Raw genomic sequence first — 26,467 nt, 5'->3', positions numbered from 1 at the left:
AGGCAGTAAAATAGCTTCACTATGAAGAATTATGGGAAACATTTTATAAATGGAAAAGTAGGTATTTAGTAGATTCAAAAGAGTTTATAAAGAAGCTTAGTTATCTGCATGAGGAGTCTCTATTTCATAAATTCACTAAGGAATTTTTAACTTCTATGATGGCTTCCCTTTATACTATCTCAATCTGTAGTGTTTTCCACTAAATTCTCCCCTCCCCTTTTCCCCAAGGACTGCTAATGTTAAAATTTGCTTAAGCAAAACATAAATCTTGATGTTGAGTTCATGTGGGGAGATAGGATACTATGCTGAATTTGCCTATTCTTACTGTTCTCTCTAATAATATAGAGTTGAATACAGGTATACTCCAGACTTGAATAATGTAGTTAAATAGACAGCCTTCAGGTGATGAATTAAAATAGAATTCTGCCACCACCTCTTCTCCTTTTGATCCCAAGGAGTGCCTCCTAGAGAGTCACCCGTCCTTCTCCGGCGTTAGAGATCTGCTCAGTGGCACATCCATCAACCTGTCCGTCTAGCAACCTGCCATCTTAGGTGGAGATGCAACAAGACACTGAAACATCATAGGGCTTCCTTTTTAGCACCCTGCAAAATGGTTCAGTACGTCTGCAACACCCCCTTCCCTGTGGGGCTAGAGGCAGGGAGAGGGGGAGAAAATACAGGAAGAATCAGAAGAGAGGCTTCCGTGAGAGACAAAGTGAAAGAAAGCTCTCAGTGAAAGCAAGCCCACACATTAGACCTTAGACACCCGGATCCAGAGTGTGTGAGCCTGCTTCGTGCTCAGTCTGATTTGCATTATACTAAACATTTGTGTTCCGGGGATGAATTGCTATCCATAATGATTCCTACAAATATTATGTTTAATGTGTATGTAAGAATATGTTTTATTTTTAAATCCACGTCTAAAGATATTATCTTACTGTTGAATAGTGATGGAACTACTGCTAACGTGAATTAGGAGTTTGTAGTTCTGCAGTAAGGAATTAAATTAAATAAAGCCTTATATTCCTGAGAACCTAATTGTCTATTTAAAAGAGTTCCATTGAACCAAATGACTAAACCAAGGTTCAGAAATTAAGCACTTAACACAGTGGCTCATACATAATAAGCGACAAATACTTTTTAATTCAGTGAACAATTAATTATTAACTTCAAGCACACTTTCTCTTACTGAGCTGCTATGATAAAATATGGAGGCAATCTAAGACTGTATAGATTTTTGTAGGTAGCAATTAAGTATAAATTTGTTACTCCTTGTTTATTAGACTGAATAAGAAACATAGGTACGTGTACTTAGAGTTCAGGTGAGGAAATTTGATAATTTAGATAATTTGACAGGTGATGAGTGGTCTCACACCCCTTTTGGACACATAAATAAATGAGTAACTTTTAAATTGCCAATCATTTGAGTGATCTGTGCCTAGGTCTTCCTATTCTAGACAGGCAGTGTGCTGGGAAAGTGAGTATAAAGGAGATTTCAGATAAGCACATGCAGTAATCTGCATGTAGTCCACTGATGTAAGAGTCTTAGCTAGTTTTTAATAGAGCTCTGCTGAACTGCTAATTAGCAAAGGAGGCAAAGAAGGCTTTATTACCTTTTATTTAAAAGAAATATAGCTTCATTTCCTTAGAAAATTATGCCATAGTTCAGAAATATGGCTATTCAGAGCAGCCAATTAATTTGAATTATGACAGCTTTACTCTGATGCTTAATTTTTATTTTGAAATTCATCGAACCTTTTATAGCCAATAAAAATATCAAATTACCGAAGCAAATGGGGCTGTTTTTTCACACTTACTAAGCGGGTGTGTGTGCAAGTGTATACATACACATGTGCAATAAGCTATTAAGTAATATTCCAGAGAGCCAACTGAAAATGCAAGTAAAAAATAAGAAATGTGTTGTCCGGTAGTAAGTGCAGTAGGTTGGCAGTAGAATACTCCTGCTGACGCATGAAGAAGAGCTTGGGAGGATGGATGCTAAACCTAGAGACAAGTACTGATTTACTTATTTGCTATCAACTAAATCAAAAGATTGGAAATAAAACCAGGATTAATTCTTGGTATTAAAAAAAATGAGATTACCACCCTAGGCATCCCTTCAAGAAGCATTGTTTCTGTGTGAAAATTACTCCAGCATTATCTTTTAAAAAACCCATTAGATTGATTCTAGTTGGATGACTCTTTATTCAGATACTTTGGGAAATGTTGTGATACTAGAAATCAACTTTCTACTAGTTTCCAATGTGAAAGCATAATCGCTATAGCTTACCAAAAAGAATGTTGGGAGGAAGTAGGAAGTTGATAGCATTTGGAAGAATGTAGCTTCTGGAAGTCCCTTTAGCAGAAAGTATATCCTGAGTATTTATTGTGCAGAATGGAAGGAAACAATATTGGGACCAAATAAGAAGAGATTGAGATTCCTACTTCTAATCCTTTTATTCGCTTTCTCTCTCCTTTCTCCAATTAAACTCCCGTTTCTACCTGAATATTCCTGTCCCACGTTTCTTCCTGGCCTACTCTTCCTCATCTATGTCAATTCCTTCTCGAACAGCACCTCCTCTGTGAAGGTTTCTCTGACCCCTAGAAAGCATTTATAATTCTCTCCTTTCTTTTCTCTTATCCTTCGTTAATTTATTCTTCCCGCCTCTCTTTTTGCTTATCCTTTGTACAAACAGTGTGACTTCCTGAACCCATATAGCAGTGGTTTGGAGCCTTCCGTGAAGCATAGAAAATGGAGAAAGTAGCAGGAATTCTTCATAAACCGCAATAAGTGACAAGATGTTCAAGGACTCCCCGCCTTACTGGCACTGGACATCAATTGGTGTCATTCTCCCATGTGGATGTCACCTGCTGCTTAGTCATCAGGGAGCTCCTATAGTGTCCTCCCATGGTGCACTCGAGCTTGCTTTTCTTTTATCATGCCAGAAGGATGTGTGTTGGGTGAAACATTTTTGCTTACAAGTGCACATGCTTCCTCTGTATGAGAAGGTTCCCTAGTTACTAGGATTCACCAGGTCTTAAGGATGCTGGCTTTAAAAATGGACCTATGCTTTAGCTAAAGTATGTCCCACAGAAACATATTTTTGATTTATGTTTCTGCTTTTTCCATGAGGCCAAGTGCTTGATGATAGAACTTACAGCTCCTTCCTTATATTCCTATCAATACGAGCAAGCCTCATACATATTAGGGATGAAGTTCAGTAATATTTGTGGACTTTGTATATAAATGACACTGATGTATAAATGGTAAGCCTAACTCTCTGTGAAGTTATTTGTACTATCAGAAAGAAAAGTGTAAGAACAAACGAGTCTCCAACTGGAGAGCTTAGTAGGGCCACTCCTGGTATCCCCCAATCCTCAAAACAACAAGCGCCATTTCATAGCTTGCAGCCACACAGAGCTTGGGCCCTTGTTTTGTAAACATCTGCACACCCACAGGGATCAACAATAGCAGTCTGTTCTCTCCAGCTGTGAGCCTGCCTGTCTCCTGAATATTCAAGACTCCAAAATGATAGGATCTTCTCTTGTCTGTCCTCTTGGAAAATCCCAGTGTTCCAGAACCTGGAAAACCTGATGTATTATAGGGATGTATCATGGAGTCACTGGCTTCACTCATCTGTCACCTCTATTCCAGGATTCCTTCTGGAATATTCTTGGTCAGAAATGTGTTAGAGTCTCAGTTTGGGGGTATAAATTCTCCCACCATTTTAGAGTGGCTTTGCTGCTTTCATAACATGATCTAAACATTTTGTGGCTAAATATAGGCAGCACATTCCTCTAGTGACTAACGCCAACTTTCAGATGAATTACTGAGGTACAGAGACCCTTACAGCCCAATTAACTTGTGAAACAAAATTTAGCTGCAGTGATATTTCAGTCAACGGCGGTTGCCTTGACATTAACAGTGAAAACTTGCATTCACAGGAAGATTCAGACCAACCTCAGCAGGACTCCTAGCCTGTTCCAGTATCAGTAAAAAGATGAATGATGGGTGATTATAAGGTGATGATGATCAGTGAGTAATATTCATCAGAGGCCTAATGGCAGATTTTTTTTAGAAAGTGATTATAATTTTTCTCTAAGGATTACCCAGGCCTAATAAATAAAATATGAAGAAAAATTCTGGTAATACAGGAGTTTTTTAAATGGCAGTGATTTTAATATATAAATAAATTTAAAATAATCATGTCCATATTATATTCTTTGAAATTTAGTCTAGTGAATGACAAGAGATAGCACAAGTATCAAGATTTTTAGTTTATCGAGGCTGGCCCTATTGTCTAGTGGTTAAGTTCAGCACACTCCACTTCGGCAGCCCAGGGTACAGTTCCCGAGTGTGGACCTCCAACACTTGTTGGCAGCCATGCTATGACGGCAACCCACATACAAAATAGAGGAAGACTGGCACAGATGTTAGCTCAGGGCATATCTTCCTCATGCAAAAACAGGAAGATTGGGAACAGATGTTAGCTCATGGTGAATCTTCCCCAGCAAAAAATAAAAAAATTTAAAAAAAGATTTCAGTTTATCTTTTTATGTAGCAGTACTTCTGATAGATTTACTGCATTCCAGTTGTGCAGTTAATAGTTAATTTCTCCAGAGCACTCAAATTTGTTTCTAATTAGGTATACTTTTTCACTCTTTTTAAAACTCATTTTGTAAATATTCTCTTGTGATTCTTTAGAACATATGTAGTATGTGTAAATCTATTACTGGTGATTGCTTTCCTTTTGTTATTGGTTTTTATTTTTTTATGCACAGTAGAGTATAATCAGGTATCTTGGTGAGGTGTTTGATATATGTTAGAAATTTTTCTTTCACTTTTTAAAATTAGTATCTATATGTTTTGTGAGATTTTATATATATTATATATACAATGTATATAATATATATATAATTTAATGATAGCAAATTACTTAAAAATGTTGAGGCCATCAAATAAATATCAGTGACATCAATATTTTTTAAAAACTTGCTATAAATATATAAAAATTGACTTCTTTTTAAAATGTGAATAGGATATGTACTTAGCTTAGGTAGATGAAGCAGAAAATTAAGTAGTAATTGTAAGAATTTTTCTGTGTATATGTTATCTACAGTACAAATTCCCAGTGTGTCTAAGGGTATTTCTCCTTTGGTCTGTCATCTTTAACTGAAAATTGTTGTTACCCAACCCCGGGTCTAGGCTATAACCAGCTCTCTTCAACCAGCTCCCTCAGCTCCAAAAGTGTGTCTTGTACATTTGGATCTGAGTTCAGCTTCAACTCCAGGGACTGGACCTCTAAGGGACCAGAGCCCACGCTTGGCAGGGGAGCCTAATGTCTCAACAGGGCACTCACCATGGTCTGCATGGATGGCTTATCAATTTTTTTTCTGTTTTGTGTATACATAGGCACTCTGATGTCAGTTGCTTTGTCTTCTTCTGAAGAGTCACATGCATTATTATATCTATTCATCTATCATCACAATATATCTGCATGTGCCAAGCATGATTTTGGTGATCAAAGGGTAGGACTGGTGCAAAGCTATGTAATTGCAAGTCATCAGTTGCCAAGGAGGTGATCTGCCCCTTAGTAGACCAGCCCCAAATCATAAAAGGTAAGTATAAGTACTATAATAAGACACGAGAGAGGCAAACAACTCTGCTGGTTTCCAAAACAACAGCTTGCAAAGCCCTAAATTCAGTTTCAAGATTTCCATAAGAATTTATAAAGATCCCATAAATAGCTCACAACTAACAGACATTACAGAAAGACCATTTACTTTCAAATTTGATATTCTCATGGTGAGAACACTTCACCTGCCTCAGTGAGTGTCCGCGGGGATCCCAAAGGGGTTCTGAAGACATGGTAGTCATATCTTGGTGAGTAGGGGATGATGTGAACTGAATTACTTATGGAACTGTCAGAGATGGATAGGGCCACTGTTAACCTGTTTGGTACTTCTGGACCATTAGATAAAGCTCCTGGTATGGGCACTTTGCTGAACATGGAGTCAACCGGTGCCCTTGTGTAGAACACAAATTGCACACCCCTTATCTCATGTCTCTGAATAGGGAGAAATGCTGTCTTTTCTCTTTGCATTTTATGAATAGGCAAAATTCAGCACAGAAAAATTTTGACCTGACCTGACCTCACACAGTTGGCTAACATCAAACTAGAATGTTGAATCCACTTCATTCTCTATTTGACCATGCTGCCTAAATGTGGAAAACAAAAGTGGAACAAATGATCAATTTAACAACTGGCTGATGTAGAATTGTTTATTAGCATTCACGACTATGATATGGATCATTTTCTAAAGCCCTCTGGAACCCACAAAATGGGATAGGAAATAGCAATATGTATTTAGTGTTCATTAGATTATACTCTATTTTTTCATTGTCATCACCATTATTATCGTTCAGCATTGACATGTGATCACCCCACACATCTTGGCTCTCTGTGAAATATGAAACTCTGGGATCATTCACTTAATGAGCTTCTCATGGGCACTATGGCTTAGCACTCCTTATTTTTTAGTGAAAAAGCAAGAACAGATTCTGTCCTCCCAGAGCTACTGTACTAGCAAAGAGACAAACGTTAAACAAATGAGTACATACACAAACATAATTGTAATGGTGATAAGTGCTGTGAAGAATAACACAGGATTCTAGGGGGTAAGATAAATTAGATGAGTGGGGGGGTCTTAGATGAATGGGAGGATAGAAAATTTAAGCCAAATTTTAAAAGATAAGAGGGATTTACTCACCAAATAGTAGAGGTATACAGATTGGGTATGTCCTGGAAGAAAGACAAGCATGTGAAAAGGCCCAGGGTTGGGAGGGAGCTTGGTGCACTTGAGGGACTGGAGGCAGGCCATTGTAGTTGGAGGAGGATGGAGAGGGCTACCAGGAGGGTCAAGAGACAGGCAGAGTACAAGTTAGGCATAGACTTGAAGGTCATGTGAGGATTTTATCTAGAAAAGCAATGGACAGCTCCTTAAGGGCCTCATATAGGCATAAGACAAAATTTGAAGTATATTTAAAGCTGCTAGCTAGTGAACTGATGGCATAAGGGCAAGAGAGGAAGTGGTGCCAAGTAGGAGGCTACTGCAGTAGTGCGAGGGACAGTGATGACTTGGGCTAGTGAGCTTGTAGTGGAAATGGAAAGAAGTCTTGATTCAAGATCCATTTTGGAGATAAAATTAACAGAATTTGGTTAGAGATTGATAGATAAATAATATGAAATGGTAGTTAGGCCTCTTCACCCTCAGATTCTAGCTTAAAAACAGATTAAACCATAAAATTGTGGACTGATGTTTATAGTTTCATTAGCTCATTTAATTATTTAATCATTTATTCACCCAGCAAAAACTTACTAAGCTCCTTCTATATGCCAGGCACTCTGTAAGGTCCTGAAGAGACAATGTTCCATAATAGATGTCTGCCTGAAGGACCCTGGCACCAGTGGTTGGCTTGAATGACCATATTCGAACATGGTGCTAAGAAGCCCTAAGATTTCCATTGTATCTCCATAGACTTTGGTCCTTTAGCTCTGTGGTTCTCGTCAGGGGTGCCTGGGGGCCCTTGGGGTGACTGGGATTGGCGCTCTGGTTGCCACACTGACAAAGTAATGCTGCTGGCACCTGGTATGGGGCCTGGTGCTGACAGTCTTGCCATGCAAGGGACCATCCCACATGGTGAAGGATTGTCCAGCCAAAAAAGCCCATACTACTACTGTTAATGAACCCTGATGAGCTTCACTCTGACCAGGGACTGCTCTCCAGTCCTTGCCAGCCGTCTGACTGTCTGACTTTAATCCGAGGATTACAGGGGTTATAAGTGGGAATGCTTTATGTCAGTGTTCTTCCCAGTCTTTCCGTGTGACCCTTTGGGATCTCCAGAGACCTTTCACTTGCCCTTGTCCTGCTCTCCAGATTGTGTCCAAGGGACAGCTCTTAGGTCCGCACAGATGAGAATAAACTAACTGTCTCTTTCTTGTGCTGTATGTTCTTGGGAAAAGTCGTTTATCTCCATGACTTCAGTTTCCTCATCTGTAAAATGGGAAAAGCACTAGTACTGACCTCATGAGGTTGTTGTGTTACAACCTATGGAGACTCAGAACAGTGCTTGGGCTTGGCATGTGACAAGCACTCAACGGATATTTGCTGTTGTTGTCATTGTTCAACAGTATGGAAGGCAGGATTCTGGGCACCATGCAGGTGACATAGACGAATGCGTCACCATCATAGCTTCTGCCCTGGAGGAGATCACTAGAAGACATACTAGTCACCGAAATGCAAGGCAGTATATGGTGTGGTCTTCGACAAACAAACAAAAATCTAACCGTGGTGATTCTTTGCTAACATGACTCCTGCTGCCTCTGCTTCAAGCCTTGGATTTCAGGTCTGGCGGCCTCTGCTCATCGGGTTTGTCCTTCAACTTTCTACTTAGTGCAGCGGGGGGTTGCTCTTTTTCCAGGGAACATTTCTGGCCCTGCCTTGGCAAGATTACCTCCTCGCTGTGAGTTAGCCGGGTCCTCTGTTGGTTCCTGTTTTCCAGCCTGAGATTCCTGGTTTTCCCACCAGCACCTCCACACTGGTTCTAATCTCAAAGTCACTGCTGGTTCTTGGGTTCACGTGGCACCATTTTTTCTTCCAAAGCCCAGACTTGGACTCTACCAGCTGCTTAGCCTGATAGTCAAGGCTGTATTCCTCATGAAATTTTATAAATGTTTATTCAAGATGAAACTACTTTCAACCATTTCTGATAGAAGCCACAAATATATACACTAGAAACAATAATTCATTCAGCTGGATAACACAGGATGAATCAAAATCCTTATAAACAACAATAACGACAGAAAAAACATTTATCTTTTTGATATGTGGAGTCACATCTTTTCATGGTCCTAAAATTATCTTTCTTTTCGCCGTAGGCCCTAATGTTCTAGAGATTCATAAGTGGTAATTAATGCTTCAAATATGTAATTGAGATGCCTCATATCATAGCAGAACTCTAACATCAATTTATTCACAAAATCTCTACTAGTTAATTAAGTAATCTGTTTTTTCATGAGACATTTAATTTGTGGCTTTGTATGAAATTTCACATAACACACTAAAAATTGTCAAAAATCTGTAATAACTACTGCTTAATTTTGTGGTCCATTAAACAATAATGTGAGTATAGAAATGTGTTAAAGTTAGAAAATTCAATAGTTTCTCTGTAAGGCAGTGTGTTCTATTAGAGTTCCATTTTTTGCTTCCCAGATATTTATCATATATATTGCAGAGACGATAAAATGTTTCATTTGCACAGGGATATTTTTAAATAATGAGAAGAATGAATGCTAGAAAATGAGAGAGAGTGTTGTCAGAGACAGTTACGTGCATTACCCAAAACCCAACCTACAAACCTGCACCCCTGCACTTTAATAACAGCTGTTGTAGTTCACTGAAAATTATCAGAATCTAGGCCCTCTGACTTTAATATTCTTCTTCAAATACAAACCCCTTACGAAATAAAACCTGTTGCCATGTATGGCTAAATTTTAGTGTTTTCTTTTTTCTTTTTAAGTGCATATAAGGTCCAGACTTACAGTAAATGGATAGCATGATTTTCTGACTTGGATAATTCATTTAATCATTACTTCAGCACTCATCAATTAAGCAAATATTATGTGTCAGATGCTAGGTTAGGCGCCAAGGTATCAAAGATCCCAGTGGTTTAGGATCTGACAATTCTCATGTGATATTCAGTGTATTTAAGGAGCTACTATAAGCAGCAGCAGTTTCATTAACGACAATAGGCTTTCTAATCAATATTTATTAAACACTTTAACAATCCACAATTGCTTGTAATACAGATTTTTTAGGAGCCTGTGGTCAAAAACAAAAATAAATATGAATATATATCATATCTACATCAGTCACAGTCAAAGGAAGAAATCCCACAAAACTGTTATCATCATCATAGAGACAGTAATGGATTTATTGGAAGTAATTTCTATCTAATATTTAATTATTTTGTACTATAATTTATCTAGGGCACATTGTGTGATTTTCCATTATTATTATAGACCCTGATTAGAAAAAACACCTAGCTATGCTATTAAATGAAATGACATGGACATGTACCCATGGTTTTCAGAAGAAGCCCCTATGAAGCTTCAAATGATAATTTTAGATGCACGTTTTATATGTAAAAAGAAGAAGGGTGAAAATAATGACTTCAACATTAAAGGACTTATAAATATCCAGAATGCAATGGAAGAGGAAAAGTTAATACACTTTCAGACAAATTTACAGTTTTTAGTATCGCATCTTTTCCTGTAGAAAAGGAGAATAATAACTGGTGATCTCTGGAACATGTTATCATTTGATGATATTTCAGAACTTATTAAAGCAAAAAAGCAAACAAGAACCAAAAAAGAAAGCTATCGTAAGAATAATTTTATCTCACACTCTGTAATGTGCGTACACCAAGCTTTATACCTTCTTCTGATGCTTTTCCAAATGACTCGTGCCTCCTAAACTTCTAGAAAGTCTGACAGTGTAATTATTGGAAAGGTTGCACTGTGTAGTGACTGAGAGCATGGCCTGTGGAGTGGATGGCCCACCTGTGCCACGGAAGGCTGTGTAGTCTTGGGCAAGTTACTTAACTTCTCTTCACCTCCATTTTCCAGTCAGTAAATTGGGCTAATCGTAAAATGCATGTCAGAGAGTAATTGTGAGGATTTCTGAGAACATCATGTTCAGTTCACTGTGTGGCACCTGGGAAGCACTCAGCAGATATTCGCTGTTACAGGGTTAGACTCCAAAGCTGAAATTTCCTTTTAAAATCAAGCCAGATCACACTAGAGGAAGAAATGGCTAATAAATACATGAAAAAATGGTTCACTTCACTAATAATCCAGAAATTCATATTAATATGAGAACTTTTTTCAAATTAGATGAGTGTTTTTGTTTATTGATAACAACCATTGTTAGTAATGATGTGGGCTGTGGGCACCTTCACAATGTTGGGGTACAAACCATTTTGAAAGGCAATTTGCCCTGTCTTCCCAACAAAATTTTAAATGTGAATACTTTTTTTTCCTGAGAAAGACTTGCCCTGAGCTAACATCTGTTGCCAATATTCTTCTTTTTGCTTGAGGAAGATTCGCCCTGAGCTAACATCCATTGCCAGTATTCCTCTATTTTATATGTGGGTTGCCACCACAACACGGCCACTGACAAGTGGTGTAGGTCTGAACCCAGCCTGCCAGAGTGGAGTGTGCCAAACTTAACCACCAGGCCACAGGGCCAGACCCAAATGTGGATACTCTTTGACCCACCAATTTTACTTTTAAGAATTTATCTTCTGTAAATACTCTCAAATATGCAAATATATATGTGTGCGTGTTTGTTCACAAACACACATGTGTCTCTCTTTATTATTTATTTTATAAATAGGGGAAAGTGCTTCTGACATGAAACAGTGCCCATGCCAAATGAGAAACGCAGCCTAATAATTTATATGTATTGTACAATTTCACTTTTATGAGAAAAGTATGTTTCTTTGTGTGTGTTCGCAAGGGAAAAGTGTAGATGTTTGAAGACACATAAAAGTTAAAAGGATGCACATGGAGTTAAAATTTGTTTATTCCAGAGAGTGGAATCGGGGTTAAGGGATAGGGGAGTACTTGGTACACTTCCATGGTTTTTGAATTTTACTACAAAACTATTATTACTTTGAAATTTAAAATCACCTTTTTTTACAGGAAAAAAAAAAAATGCCTAAGCCAAGGAATCACTGGTCAGAGAATTCCAGCCCCAAAGCAGTAATCTTTGGACCTAGAGAAAAAAAGGAATCCCAAATATAGTTACATCTCCTTATTTTGAGAATCTTGAAACCATGGTTTGAGCGAACTCCTGGAGTCGCTAAATTCAGTTGCTGAGTTGCATTGGGGGGAACTCTTCACTTCCAGAGGGCAGGCGCATATGCCTCCTTCCCATTGGAAAGGACTACTGGTGCCTCCTAGGACACTGCCAGAAACCCTAAGTCTTTGTTCACTGGCAAATACATGGAACATAAAAGAAATGGGGGGGCCTTACAGAGGAAATCAAGCTCTCAGCCCAGAAGTGGTAATATTCTGGAAGGCCACCTCTAGCCCATAAAGGCATGGTCATTGCAGTTTAAGAAACAAGCCCCTTCTGAGAGATACAGCCTGCAAATCACAGTCCATAGCCACGATGTGCATCGTCTTCTCTTTTTGTTCAGAAAATGTTCCTAAACTTTTCCACGCACTTCCTTGGACCTCACTTAATATTTGGAGAATTGAAATAAGTTTCAGAGAAACTATGTTCTGTAAGAGAGATCACTGAATATGACATGCAGAAAATTATGTCCTCAGGATCTAGTGACACAAAGACAGAGAAGATGGAAGTGTTTAGGTTGATATATATTGACCATCATGAAAACTGTTTTAATGGCTCGTAACGTTTTAAAATACTTCCGACAATAATTTTTTAAATAATCTGAAAACAAAAGTTCTGTGTGAACACTGGTACAAATCTATTGATGCCTAATTTCTTCTTTTTTAATGTGAACATCTTGTTTGTCTTCACAGAGTTACTGGAGGTGAGCTGTTTGAAGACATAGTGGCGAGAGAATATTACAGTGAAGCCGATGCCAGGTAAGTGACTTGCCGTGGGCAAGATACAGGACTCAGCTTTCCAGTGACACTTGTTCAATATATCTCTTTACAAATGAATCATGATGCTTAGTATTTATGAGAATCTCAGAATACCCTCTTGGACCTCTTCTCATGAGGAATTCCTCTTAATTGATCCTCTTAAGGATTTCCAAGATGATTTTTTTGGAAAAGAAAAAAATCTATGTATCTGGTCTCTTTGAAACAAAAAGTCCATGAATCTGGTCTAAAGTCTATTTTTATCTAGCATCTATAATTAGAGCTCGTATTTTATTTATTTTTTTTAAAAAAAGCCTAACTGGAATGAGTTCTGCTAAAGAAATATGTTTTTTAGCCAAGTTAAGAGATCAAAGATTGAGACCTCTAGCTCTCGATCCTGGGCTGAGCAGTACGGTAGCCCCTAGTCACAGATGGCTATTTTAATTTCAATTTTAATTAATTAAAATTAAATAAAATAAAAGGTATAGTTCCCCAGTTGCACCAGCCACATTCCAAGTGCGTAATAGCCGCATGTGGGCAGTGGCTACTGATTGGACGTAGCAGATATGGAGCTACTCCATCTTCACAGATAGCTCCACTGAAGGGCCCACGTCTGTCTAATCAGAGACCATAGAAAGAAACAGACTACAAAAGCCCCAGTGGTCTCTAAAGCATTAGTTGTCAACTCTTTGGAAATTTCATTATAACCCTGGGAACTCTCACTTTAAAAATATTTATTTACGTATTTCAGAGGGTTCAAGAGGATTTCCCAATCTTGTTAATTGGCAAAATCTTTACAGAAGTTAAAAACGGCTGACATTTTCTCTAGTTTGAAACTTCCTAGGCTACACAAAGGCAGTGGTTTTGGAGTGATGTAACAGTAATCTACGTGCTAAGATATGACTTAGACTGTGTAGTGTTAACTCCTCTCAGCGTTCCATATATTCTGTAGTTGATGCTTATTTTGAAGAACCTAGCCGTGAGTGATTGGCTCATTATTACAATGTAAATGAAATGTTATGAAAATTCAGTTACCGATCTCCCGCCGCCGCTCGCTAATGCTGTCAGAGCTTCCCAAGGCTTGCTGATCCCCTGTGGCCCGGCCCTCAGCAGAGGCAGCTGATCATAGGTTCCCCATCCCTCCAAATGCACATTGCATCCACAGGCTCACTTCCAAATTTCTAATTAATCTTCTTGGTTTAATACCGTCGTTTATGACATTCTGTGAATCTTATCTGTACATGACTGCATTCTAATTTTTTAATGGAATTTTTACTGCCAAAGTCAAATAGAAAGTTCTGTGTCACTTACACTATTAGTAAATCATGACTTGCTCAGTTTATCCCAAATCCTCACATTAGGCCTCTGAAAAGGGGTTTCAGAGCAGTCTTCTTGGAAGCAGCTATTTGCCCACTTGCCAAGAGAGACTTACAGTTTTAATCAAAGTAGTGAACATGTTAGGGAATATCATTTATTTTGTTTTTTTAAAGTTAAGTAAACAGGTTATTATTATGTTTGAAGGAATATTGGTTGAGATTAGAGTAGAGACCATTTTCACAATGGAAGAGCCCTACAGGTAACAGAGTGGACCTGATGGGCTGGGCCATGTTATACACGTGCTTCTGTTACATCTTGGAATTCACTGTGGGTTATGTTGTAGGATAGGTCCCACACAAAATCAAGGAGAAAGAAACATTCTCTTCCCAACTACAAGAATAAAGAGCATATTCCGCAAATAATTTGCAAAAGTCTGTTTTCTTACTAGTCCTCAAGAAGTTAAGAATTGAATCCCTTCTCACTAGAAACAAACTGATGTTCATTGAATATGAACTATCATTTACGTCTTTATTTTCTAGGCCCAATAACTTCTGTGGTTTGAGAAGAGAAGGTGAAATTCCTAAAAAGGAGTATAAAGTGAACATTATTGAAGAAGGAAAAAGAGTCACATGACTTAAAAAATAATTGTCAACACTCAAATAAGCTATATAGTCAAAAACAACCAATGTAAGGCTTTTAGTACACTCTTAATTGAGTTAGAGGTAGAAAATCAGTCATGATCAGTTTTTTGACATTTACATTGTAATAAATCAGATGGTGATTATTTTTTTAATCTAAGAATTTACTTTGGAGTAATGTTTTGTACATGAAATGGTTGAAAATGTCCTCATAAAAATGTTTACCTAATCCTTAAATGGATGAACGTAATTCTCTACATACCTGCTCTAGAACCACACAGTGAACTTGCACAGAATTCATCCGTGTGATGTGTTCCACATTACTGTCATGTCAGGGGGCAGCTCTCAGGACCTATAGGTGCCAGCAATGATTTCCCCCCTCTAATATGATTAGCAGTCTACGTGACGTCAGTAAGCCTCTACTAAGAAAAGTCTAAATGGTGCATTTTGACATAGTAATAAGCAAAAGTTTTCCTTCACTGAGGTGTATGGAAATGTATTTAACAATTGCTGGTGCCTCAGGGGGTTTTAAATTTTTATTTATTTTTTTTTAGAAGTACCTAGGCCTGCCCTAGAGTATTTACTGTACTAAAGAAGGGTTTATTTCATGTCATGGGCTCACTGTAAATTCTCCGTGTGTTGTTGGAGACCTGCAATAGTTCTCCTCTTCATATATTATGCGAGAAGCACCATTGCTAAGTCAAAATGATAAATGTGTCCTTCCGTTTTTTTTAACCCGTTTCACCTGCCACTTCATCTGTGTTTACCCTCTTGTTTCAACACCTATGTTTAATTGTGACCTCAGATTTTAAACAGTTTAGATGTGTATGAGAAATATCCATGAATTTTATATCTTTGACGAATTTTCCCAGAACATTATGGGAATTACTTATAAATTTCTCTGCCTGCATATGGAAATTTTGACTTCTGTATAAAAGTGACTTAATTTGTACACTTGCAATGAAAAACACAGCTCAAATTGTTTTGTCTGAACATGTCACAAATTCTATGTTGGATGTCATTTTTTGTTAGAACCAGAATTAGCTTTATTCAGCATTATTTAATTCCAATGGAAAGCTAAAGAAATGTTGTGGAAAAATATAATTTTTGTTTGCTTGTTTCGTTTGAACTTTCATTTGCTTCTGTATTCGGTGTGACTATGTGCCTTTAAAATGTCTCCCTTCCACTCTGCCCTTGTATCTTCACAGTCATTGTATACAGCAGATTCTAGAAAGTGTAAATCATTGTCACCTAAATGGCATAGTTCACAGGGACCTGAAGGTCAGTATATGGAGTCCATAAATCTGAATCAAAGGAGTTTTTTTTGTTATTTTTTTCTGGGGAAAGGGCAGAGGGTGGGTATTTAAAATGGTTCCCTTGCCTTTCCCAATTTTTCCCTAAAATGACTAAATGACGAAATGGTAATGCATGACGCCTCTTTCAGTTTGCTCATCTACAGGCTAAATATACATCATAGCAAAAAGAGAAGGATGGTATTAAGAACACAACCTGTTAGGTTTCCAAGCAGGAACCCACCAGCGGCGGTTTGGGGGCAGGCTTTCCTGAAACGTCCAGCATTTGCCTGGAGATGAAGTCGGCCTGTGATGTATGTCCGCCTGTAGATCTAAACACCACTTCTGTTCTGAGACCGTGGGTTGCTGCAGCAGAACAACTGGCTACACATTGCTCCACTTGAGTCTGATGAACCCTCAGGCAAGAGATAATAATTGCCAGCTAAATTAAAGCACAAGAAGTTAATGATTTATCAAAAATTCATTACGTATCCTAATTTAAGCTTAATGGCACCTTGATTGCTACCGTGACAGCTTTGGAATGATATGAGAAAAGTGGGAGAGCAGAGGGAAACAGCTTTTGTGTGTAGGGTGGAGGCGGAGCACAACTATAGAGATTATATTTGTGTTCCAGTTCATTTCCTGTAAGAATTTATAACCAGGAAATGAGCTCCTGCATTAAGTGAAATATTTTTAAGATGGATTTTTCTAGAACAAGTGGATCACATTTGGCTCACATCTGGCAAGATCCTGATTGTTCTGAGGTAGTAGTCACTCTGCTTGAGCAATATGTTTATATTACTGAAGGTGGTAAAATACGACCCCAGTTGTCTGTTGGTTTTGCACTTTAACCCAGTCTCTCTGAGGGTATACAGACAGTGAGTGTAAGCTTGGAACTAACACACGCCCCCTGGTGTTTGCATGCAGTCATTGCATTCAGCAGATCCTGGAGGCTGTGCTACACTGCCATCAGATGGGCGTAGTCCATCGGGACCTGAAGGTGAGTAATGTCGTTGGAGATCAACCACCACACAGTTCCTAATGACTGTTCAGCTGCAGTTATGCCTGTAAAGGCAAGAATATGAGCGATACAGTTGTGTGGACTCATTCCAACACATTACAGAAACACTTTCCCTCTCCACAGTCTCACTTACTTCATCTCTTCTCTGATACACGCTTCAGACGTATAAATCCCATTTCATCCAGAGAGAAATAATTTCCTGACATTTACAATAAATAGGTTGCTACATTTCCTTCCTCCTAAGAGTGGATATAGTATCTAATGTGACTTTGAGTAGGACTGATGGTCTCGTCTTCAATCTAAACTTGTTCTGTGGACATTAATCAAATGTACTATTTTGTAGTCATGCCATATATACCTAATATTATATAAAGGGTTATCAAAATTATAAAGTGAATAGAGATAAGGTTATTAAGTAAATTTTAGGCCCAAATGATTGGGTGCTGAGAACCCCATTTTGGGTTCTGAAATCTCTTTCCCTTAACATTAGTCCCAGGAATTCTGAGGGCATTGAGGCCTCCTGGTTCTTTATTTATTTATATGCCTAGGGGCCAAGATACTAGGGCCTTTTAAAACAGATGGAATAAAAGTAAAATAAATTTTATTATCAAATAATATTTATGTTGCATATATTACATAATAAAAGCATACTTGCTAATGCTTTTAAGACTTCGCTGAGCTCCTGATACCATTGAGGATGAGAAATGTTTAGATCATTTAGAAATTAGTTCAGAAGGAGACTACTCTTTTACTAATTTTTTGTTCCCTTCTCTCAGCATTCTGGTTTTACTTATGGAATTTCAGAGAAATAGTGAAGGCTTAGAAATTTAAACGGAAGAAACTGCCCGGTGGACAGAATGGCAAATGTGAGCACCACGTAGTTGTGATTCTTTGAAGCCTCAGTCTTTTCCAGAGATCAGTACGGTCATGCGTCGCTTAACGACGAGGATATGCTCTGAGAAATGTGTCATTAGGCGATTTTGTCATTGTGTGAACATCATAGAGTGTACTTACACAAATCTAGCCTGCTGCACACCTAGGCCACAAGGTACGAATCTTACGGGACCACCATTGTATGTGCGGTCCGTTGTTGACCAGAACCTCATTGTGCAACACACGACTGTGTCGAGGTGGCAAAGGGTAAGTCAGAATGTCCTGAACTGCGTGCGTTTGGTGGGAGGACCTAGGCTGGTTTCTCACTCGCAGACTCTCTAGTTATAATAAATTGTAAATCTATCGTTTCCTTTCCTTTAGTATATTCTAGAAGAGTCTATATCTACAGCTCCACAGGGAGTTGCGTGAAGATGTGATTTCTAAGCAAAACACTGCCTTAATTTTCGGGAATCTTCCTTTGATTTCAGTTTGAGTCTGAGAGCTTTAAATGTCAGAAGCAAAGATGTGGTTAATGGTGTGTTCTTTGGGAGAGCCAAGACGGGACTGTGTACATCCGCTAACACTTACTAAAGTTACCCATCAGGATAAAGGAAAACCAATATGTTCCTTTGAAAATTCCTGTCTTCGGTGATCACCTCGTTCCTTACTAGCCATGTACAGACAGAGCCCCTTTAGTTACTTCCCACAGCTCTCAGTATCAGTTTCCTTTTTAGGTGAACATATACAGACATGCACATTATTTGTGCTGTTTTGTCGGATACTCTATTTAATAAATTTATCATTAGAAACATTCAACTCCTTTTTATATACTTAAAAATGTGCTCTAAAAGCCAAGAGTGAAAAATCTGAATTCTCTTCCATGCCTTCTAAAATGTATTTTGTGCACTTACAACATTGGACTTCTATACAGGTCCAAAGTCAGCTGAGCCCTTCAAAGACTGCAACTTTAATCAGGGCTGGCAATGGGCCTAGGGTATAGGTTGTGAAGAAAAATATATTTTCTGACATAAGAGCTAAAGTCACTAGTTAAAAACGCAGGTAGGTGATTTCTAAGGAGACTTACTGCCATAGAAACAGGCTGCGGCGTCACCCATGAGATTCCTTTCAAGGGGAAAAGTGTTTCTGCTTCCCGTTCTTCCTCTGCTTTTGAGAGAGGACAGAGACGGGCTTTTGATGGAGCTGGTTATGATGTCTGGAATTTTGTCTTAGTTTCTGTCACGTTGCCGACTTGGATAGACTTCAGTCGAGTCTGGTTCTCAGTGCTTGTGTCAGTAGGTCATTTCATAAACATACTTAGAGATCTAAAACTTGTGCAATGGAGGGAATTTATGCACACTTTGAGTGTGTTAAATCCCTGACTTTGTTTTCTGTCTTTTATATCCACCATTCATAGTCTATCTGATAAATAGACTACTTGTGATAGCATATTTACTAGTATATTAAAATAAAAAAGTTCAACTGCTGAAATTTCTCATTACCAGACTTTAAACAAAATGTTGCCCTTACTGTTATCAGTCCATATATCTTTGTTTCCATATCATAATTCGTATGTTCATTCATGTACAGTACAGATGGTTGATACGCAGTTTAATTTCTCCATATCAGTGAGATAAAAAAAAATGGAAGTGTTATGTTTATCATCCTTATCACAGGCACCTATGAGCATATGAGGCCTGTAAAATTTGTTTGTAAGCCCCTCCTAGAATAATAGCTGTTTAACATCTTGTATTACTCTACAGTACCCAACATAGGACCTTATACCTAGTAAATAGTTGGAGCATATTCCTTCAATTTAGGAATGAACAAAGTTCAACCAAAAGCACACTTGTAATATTAAAGGCAACAGTGAATAAAATAGATTGTGTGTTAATTAATATTGAATAAAATAAATATATCTGCAGCATAATGATCACCATTTCAATATTTGAATAAGCTCTACTCCTTGGGTTTCATTAGACAGTGGAATCTACCAAGTGGAAAATTATCAGGACCTAGAGACAAGGCTGAGGGACAGCAGGCATTTGGAGGATGTCCCAGAAATAAACAACAGGAGCAGGTTCAGGGTGGTGGGATATTAGCATCAAGAAAGCACATCAGTCAGCACCAGGCAGTATCCAGTGGATGCAGGGACCACAACCTTTTGTCTAAGTTGTGCCCAGTGTCAGGCCAACTGATGTAGATCCAAGTAGTATTAGGGAGATCTAGCAGTGGTGACATAATTACTACAGTTCGGGAATATGGCTCTAGTCTTTGGGAGGATTTGGATCAAGGCAGGACCTTAATAATAGAAATGGCAGTAGCTGCCATTTGTCAAGCAGTCCCCATATAGCCTGCACTGTGTTATCATCTGAATCTTTGTGACAACTTGATGAGGAAGGCACTATGAGCATCCCCATGTGGCATAAGGGGAGATGTAGCAACCGTGAGTGAAAGAACTTATTCAAGGTCGCTCGGTCCGTAAGATGGGATTTGCACCCAAGCAGTTTGGTTCCAGGGTCTACGTGCTTAGTCACTACCACCTCTCAATTCAGTTAGTTGAATGAATTGAAAAGGCTTTATAGAGACCAACGAATAGGTCAAAACAATGATGAGAAAATAATTTTGCCATCAACATTAAGAATTATTTGCGAAGGTGCTCCTAAATTTAGTGAATCGTAAGATTAAAATAATCCTGCCTATGCATTTTTCAGAGCTATACAAATCTGTATCATTAGGAATACAAGAATAAGGTATATTTAAGATGCAATGTGGAGTAGGGGGCAACATGATTTGGCAGTACACTGGTATATAAAGTAAAAATTTCCTATTTAGGAATTAGTAAGGTGGCATTGGCCACAGCCTTTGGAAAACGAGACATAGAGAAGAATGAAATGCATTTGCCACATTTAATTGAGGCCACATTGAGACAATCAGTTTGGAGTGCTTAAAAATAGATTATTTTTTTACAGGGTGAAATAGTATAACTCAGGGTGGGATATTTGTGAACTAGAGATTGAAAAGTCAGGTATAAAAAGAGAAGAACAAGCATTCATCAAACGTTTCTTGAGCACCTACTGAAAGCACTGTCTTAGCTGCGGGCATATATTGCAGAGCAAAACAAGAGCAGACCTGTGTACATGAAACCTACAGGCCACCGAGTCAAAGATTATTTAAATTATGTGGAAAATGTGTTGGTGCTGTTCCTGCCGGAAAGAAAGAAGCACATCACACAAGTACTGCATCCAGAAGAATCAGAGGACAAAAGGAGGTTGCAGTCACAACTTTTGATGTCATTAGAAATAAAGGAATATCAGGTCAGATATGTTCTGTAATTTCAGAGCATGGAGATTGCAATTTCTATAGATAAGTTGACAGAAGTCGATAGAGACAGTTACATAGCCGTGAATTTTCAAAGAACTGTATTTCACATAAATTGGTAAGATTTCTTTAGTTTAGAGTATGTCAGAAATGGTTACTGAAGGACTTCATGAAAGCAAATTACCTACCACTCAATCTTGTAACAACAGATCAGCACCTGTGAATTGCCTCAGCCGAGAATGCTCCTTTCTTATTAGCCTGCCTCCTGAAAAACAGTGCTGTTTCAGGGAAAAATCATTAGATGGGTGGAGGGATATAAGACAGAGAGAGAGAGATTTTAATGACAATAATAATTTTGGAGATTTGGGGAAATTTTAAAGTCTGTTTCATGGGAATAAAATTAAATTGATGACCAGAAAATAAAGGAATTAGTTTTCTGGGGGGAATATGACATGCTTTCAGTAAATCCTTGTTAACGAGGGTTAGTAGATATATCAAATTGTGAATTCTTCATTTTGAGTAATTATAAAATCACAGTTTCTCCACTTTTCTCAGAACCATGTTTAGATAAAAGTTTAAAGAACTTGCCGTTTGTGTATAATGTACATCTAGGTATTTTAGGAATAAATTCTGTAGGTGATGAATTCCGTAGTTCACGTAGTCAGTTGAGTGCCTGGTGTGTGTCAGGTATGGAGAAGGAATAGGTCATTCGCACAGTCCTGCTGTGGTTACAGTCCACTTCTTTCAGTCAGCCTGATAGTGTGTGCTGATAATGCAGAAGTCAGTCAAGAAACAGGAATGGAATACAGAGTGATTCTGATGGACTTGCTCATGTACACATGGTGATGGAAATAGTACTTCGTAAGCACAGACTTACAGCACATGCATCAGATGAAACCTCCCCATGCTGAGTACATAAATTCAGGTATCCATTCCATCTAAAAACAAAAGCTAAACTCACTTGTACCCTGTGCACAAAATAACTCCTACCGTATGCATGAATGAGCTTGATATTCAAGCTTTTTGATTCATGCAAAACTTTTCAGTTTATTTCTAGTAGCTTTGTTCACACCTTCTTTGGCAAAGAAAAAGTGACTGAAAACACACCAAAGCAGAGAATAGTTAACTTCATGTTGAAAGGTTCAGACTCTCTGATAGAGGAAAGAAATCTAAAGAGACAGTTTTACTTCTTAAAAGCTAATATCAAAGGGAATGTAAGAATCAAATAATATAGAATAGTAAAATAGTAACTTGCTGTTTTTATAATATTCATAAAGAAAAAAGCATAAAAAAAGTAAAACACGTGATTTCACTACACATATATATTCCTGATGTTTGTGTTTTATTGCCTAGATAGTTCTCACGTATGTGCACAGATAAATCTGTGATATGACTGATGCTGAAGATGATCATCACCTTTGCCGACTCAGTTCCTTAATAGAGATCACACTAATTTAGGAATCCTCAGGATGTGTTCATGAGATTTGTGAGAATTTTGTAAGTTTTCCCTTTGTTTTATTTGGATATGGGTAGTAAATATTTTTGAGTAGTTCAAACTCTTCTACAGATAGCTACCTTTTGAAAATGACCCATTTTTATACCATCGAGGGGTTTCCTGAGTATCACATCTTTAAAAGAAGGAATCAGGAAATCTGGCTGCAAGTCCTTGCTTCATCTCTTTAGACCTCCCTCCCTCATTTAGAAACCAAAAAGTTTGAGTTATTTCATCTCCCAAGTCTCTTCCAGTCCCTAAAGTGATGCCAGCAACTTGCCTAGGTCCTTTGAGATATTTGAACAGTTTCAAGAAAATCTCAAATCACAATGAAAGAAGTTAGCATTGTATCTATATGGAAGTACAGAACAAAACTTCAAACAGTTGCTGCTCATTACAGCTGATATGCTATAAATGGTTGTTGACACTAAGACCAGATGTCATGGAAAATCCTGCATCATTAGGAAGCTATGGGGTGGGGAAGGAACCTATGTGTGAGAATGTCAGTAGAATCTATTTAAAAACCAACCTAAAAAGTGATTGCGTTCTAAGAATTTAGAGAGAATCTCAGTATGTAAAGATTAACATAATAGGTTGCATTTATTTTAGGAATACAGAAATTCCTCAAGTTATGAATATTCATTACAAATATTTAATGTCTGCACATTGAAATGGCCACCTGCACAGGAGTGTCATAGTTCTTCACTAATGTGTATATATTGTCCCTTCCAGAGGATAGCGGTCCTAAAATCCAGTGGGATTTTATTATTCCGTACATGCTATTGTGAGATAGAATTTATACTTATAATGTTCATTTGAGAGATGAAGGAACTAATTAATTAGCTTCAAGAGTCTATGGGTTGCCCATGTCCACAGAGTTAATAACAGTCAGCCCCAGGACGTAAACCCAGATCTTCACCCTCTTTCTAGATCACCGTGTTGCCCATTTCTTTCGTAGTGCTAGGCCCCTGTGGTCAACCATAGCTGCACTGGAAGGACTGTGTTTCTCATCTCACCTTTCTCATTTGCTTTGAAGAAAATCAAAATAGTGTGATAGTAGCAGATAAGAGTGGAGATCCTTTTTAAGGAAGTGCCACTGATTAGCTGAGAGATTCTACTATTTATATGACCACAAATTATCTTCCTTCCTATAGGCATTCAGAATTTGAACTAATCTACTTGCCAATGAACTTTTGTAGTACAATGTATTTTTAAGTTGGAGGCTATATGGATGTTAGAGCATGATAACAGGATTATTCAAACTGATATATTCCAAAGAGTTGTATGTGATATTTTTAATACTTCATTGAAGCTGACCATTAGAAGCAATCTCGTGATGAAATTTTATAAAGTGAATGAACCTTTAGTAAAGTCAATAATCATCCTAATTTTTCTGTTTGCATTCCATAATTCTGTATTTTAGGCTTGCCTAAAAGATATGCATAAGCATGAAACCATTTCAGTGCTATTAACTTTTATATTTATACAGTAACCTTGGAATAGCCCTGCCTTTTCCTGAACATAACTGCAGCTGAACAGTCTTCATGGGTAAAAGGTGAAACACTGGTCCACACGGACTTTTTATTTTCCTGGATGACTCACAAGGCCCCCCAGAGAAGTCTTCTAGATCATTTCTAGGTGTGAATATTTGCCCCACTCATTCAGAGGCCATGCATGATTAAGGTCTAAGGCATTCCATTTCTTCTGAATTGGCAGATACTTGGGGTTTTAGGGCAAAATGCACACAGCACTGCCCAGAAGCTTTTCAATTTAGTGATAAGAATAAAAGCACATTAAATTTTTTGTTTGTTCGCTGATGACACTGGTATTTGCTCAACAAACCTTCAATACCACTTGATTTAAAAAGACTTAAAGTGATTGCGATTTCCAAAGTGATTGGAACTCTTTTCTTGAATGAGTCTGTGGTTTGACAAATCAGGACAGATGTGTATTAGCAGAGATCTCTGACGTCTCAGTGCTTTCGAAAATGAAGGTTACAAAGAAATAAACTGTTGCTTACAGTTTGATGTAGTTTTTCCAAGTTATTTATTCCATAAACTAATAGCTGGAAATTACTTCTTGATTATATTAGAAAATGCATGAATGTAGTAGACCTGAAATTTTAGTTCTGAAAATAGAAGGTCAAATAATAATGTAACATGGTTAGATACTGTAGTATATTGCTAGACAAATTACAGCTCCAAGTAATTTCGAATGTTAGGTTTTACTAAAAGTTATTTCAGCATGGAAATCTTTCATATTCTTGAGACATCTTCAGCCCAAATCCAAATTAAATTATCATGTATTTAGTGCTGAGGTCATTCGAAACCCTATCAGCCCTAAAACATTACAAAGCTTTCCTTACAATTACCAATTGTCCTAATAGTGACGAATCTGATGGCAGTGAGCAGCAATAGCCTGAAGAAGTCTGGTATTTGATGAAAACTTACTTGCCTACACTCTTATTTCCTGTAGACTTAACCTAATTTCTTCCAAGTTCTGGTTATGAGTCTTTGCTAATTTGCATGGCTGGCTTAATTAATCAATGAAATATTGGTTTAGGCTGTGTTTATACAAGGTCAAAACAACCAACAGACTCGACTGATTCAGAAAGAAAAAAAAGTAGCAAATTTCATGAAAAAATATGAAATTCATTGTTTTTCAGTATATAACCAAAACCAATTTGATTGACTGAGTTTTTAAAATTTTCAGGTAGTTGTTTTGGCACTTGTGGAGTCCATTATTTCCCAACTTTTTTCAGTCTGAGACACACCTCTAAATTTGCTGGCCTTGTCCCAGGGTAAAAAGATGTTGAACCACTCTCTCATGTATATACACCAACCCTGCCATGTGTTCATCCAGATATTTGGGGGTGAATAGACTTCTCTGTATGTGTTAAGCAGCCTCCTTTTCCTGACCATCTTCTTCTTTCATGTCTTAGAATCTACACTGGTGGTCCGGGGAAATTCAAGACTTTGCCATGGTGCTTGCTTTCAAAGTGCCAATGTGTCTCAAAGCTCTGGTTGGGAAACGGTGGTATAGACACAGCCTTATTCCAAGACTGAGTTATCAGTCCTTGAGTGATGATAAATACCCAAGAAAATAAAAATGTGTCTTTCTTATAGTATTCCAAGATGTGAAAATAAATATATAAGTAATGCTTTGAATCACACTTTGAAGACATGTAAATTATGTTTTAAAAAACTGGCTTATAAATAAAAAAAAAAAGCTAACTATAACATTTGGCAAATAGTAGTACAGTCTTTCTGCCTTTAAGAATAAACAGATTCTTAAAGACAGCAATTTTAATACGTAATTCAGAATAAGACTCCAAAATTTGTACAGAAATTGTTTGGAAACATTGAAGAATCAAAATCACTACATTTGGGTCCAAACTCTTGAAGTCAGCTAGGATTTAATTTGCACCATTTCATTTGCCAAATGTCTGCAGATTGGTCCAACTCTTGTTATCTTTTTGCCAAGTTTCCTTCTGCTGAAAATGTCTATGCTCTGTTAAGCTTCTAAGTCAATGTCCATGGCCAAGTCTGGAACTCAGGTGGCTCTTGGAAACATGTGAGCAGGTCAAGACAGGTGCTTCCATTCATGTGATCTCTCCCCAAGTGTTTTCTCTCTTCTGTCCAGTAACTTTCTAGTACATTTATGCATTTGTCTGAAACCTGCACACATGATCATTTTTAATCATTTTCTAACCATGTTTTCCCTGGGATTTAGGAATGACAGTCTCCAGGAGAGAGAACAGTGCATGACTTTTTTTTTCCCCCCTAATCTTATAAAGTGTTGTTAGCTTTGAATAGTCACTTAAAATAGGTTCTCACTTC

The 26,467-nt window shown here is 37.8% G+C and overlaps 1 protein-coding gene across 15 annotated transcripts in view; it reads left to right on the top strand.

Annotated features, from left to right (window-relative positions):
* CAMK2D (calcium/calmodulin dependent protein kinase II delta) overlaps positions 1-26,467 on the top strand; it is a 289,757-nt gene that overhangs the window by 190,862 nt on the left and 72,428 nt on the right. For all 15 annotated transcript variants that reach the window (XM_046655892.1, XM_046655897.1, XM_046655893.1 and 12 more), the window contains exons 5-6: positions 12,615-12,680; positions 15,841-15,913. In XM_046655892.1, coding sequence (XP_046511848.1) covers positions 12,615-12,680; positions 15,841-15,913 — 139 coding nt within the window. The remainder of the gene's footprint in view (positions 1-12,614; positions 12,681-15,840; positions 15,914-26,467) is intronic.

This window comes from Equus quagga, chromosome 3 (genome assembly GCF_021613505.1).
Source record: "Equus quagga isolate Etosha38 chromosome 3, UCLA_HA_Equagga_1.0, whole genome shotgun sequence".
Lineage (NCBI taxonomy): Eukaryota > Metazoa > Chordata > Mammalia > Perissodactyla > Equidae > Equus > Equus quagga.
The sequence above is the reverse complement of the archived record's forward strand: the minus strand, read 5'-3'. Positions and strand labels throughout refer to the sequence as shown.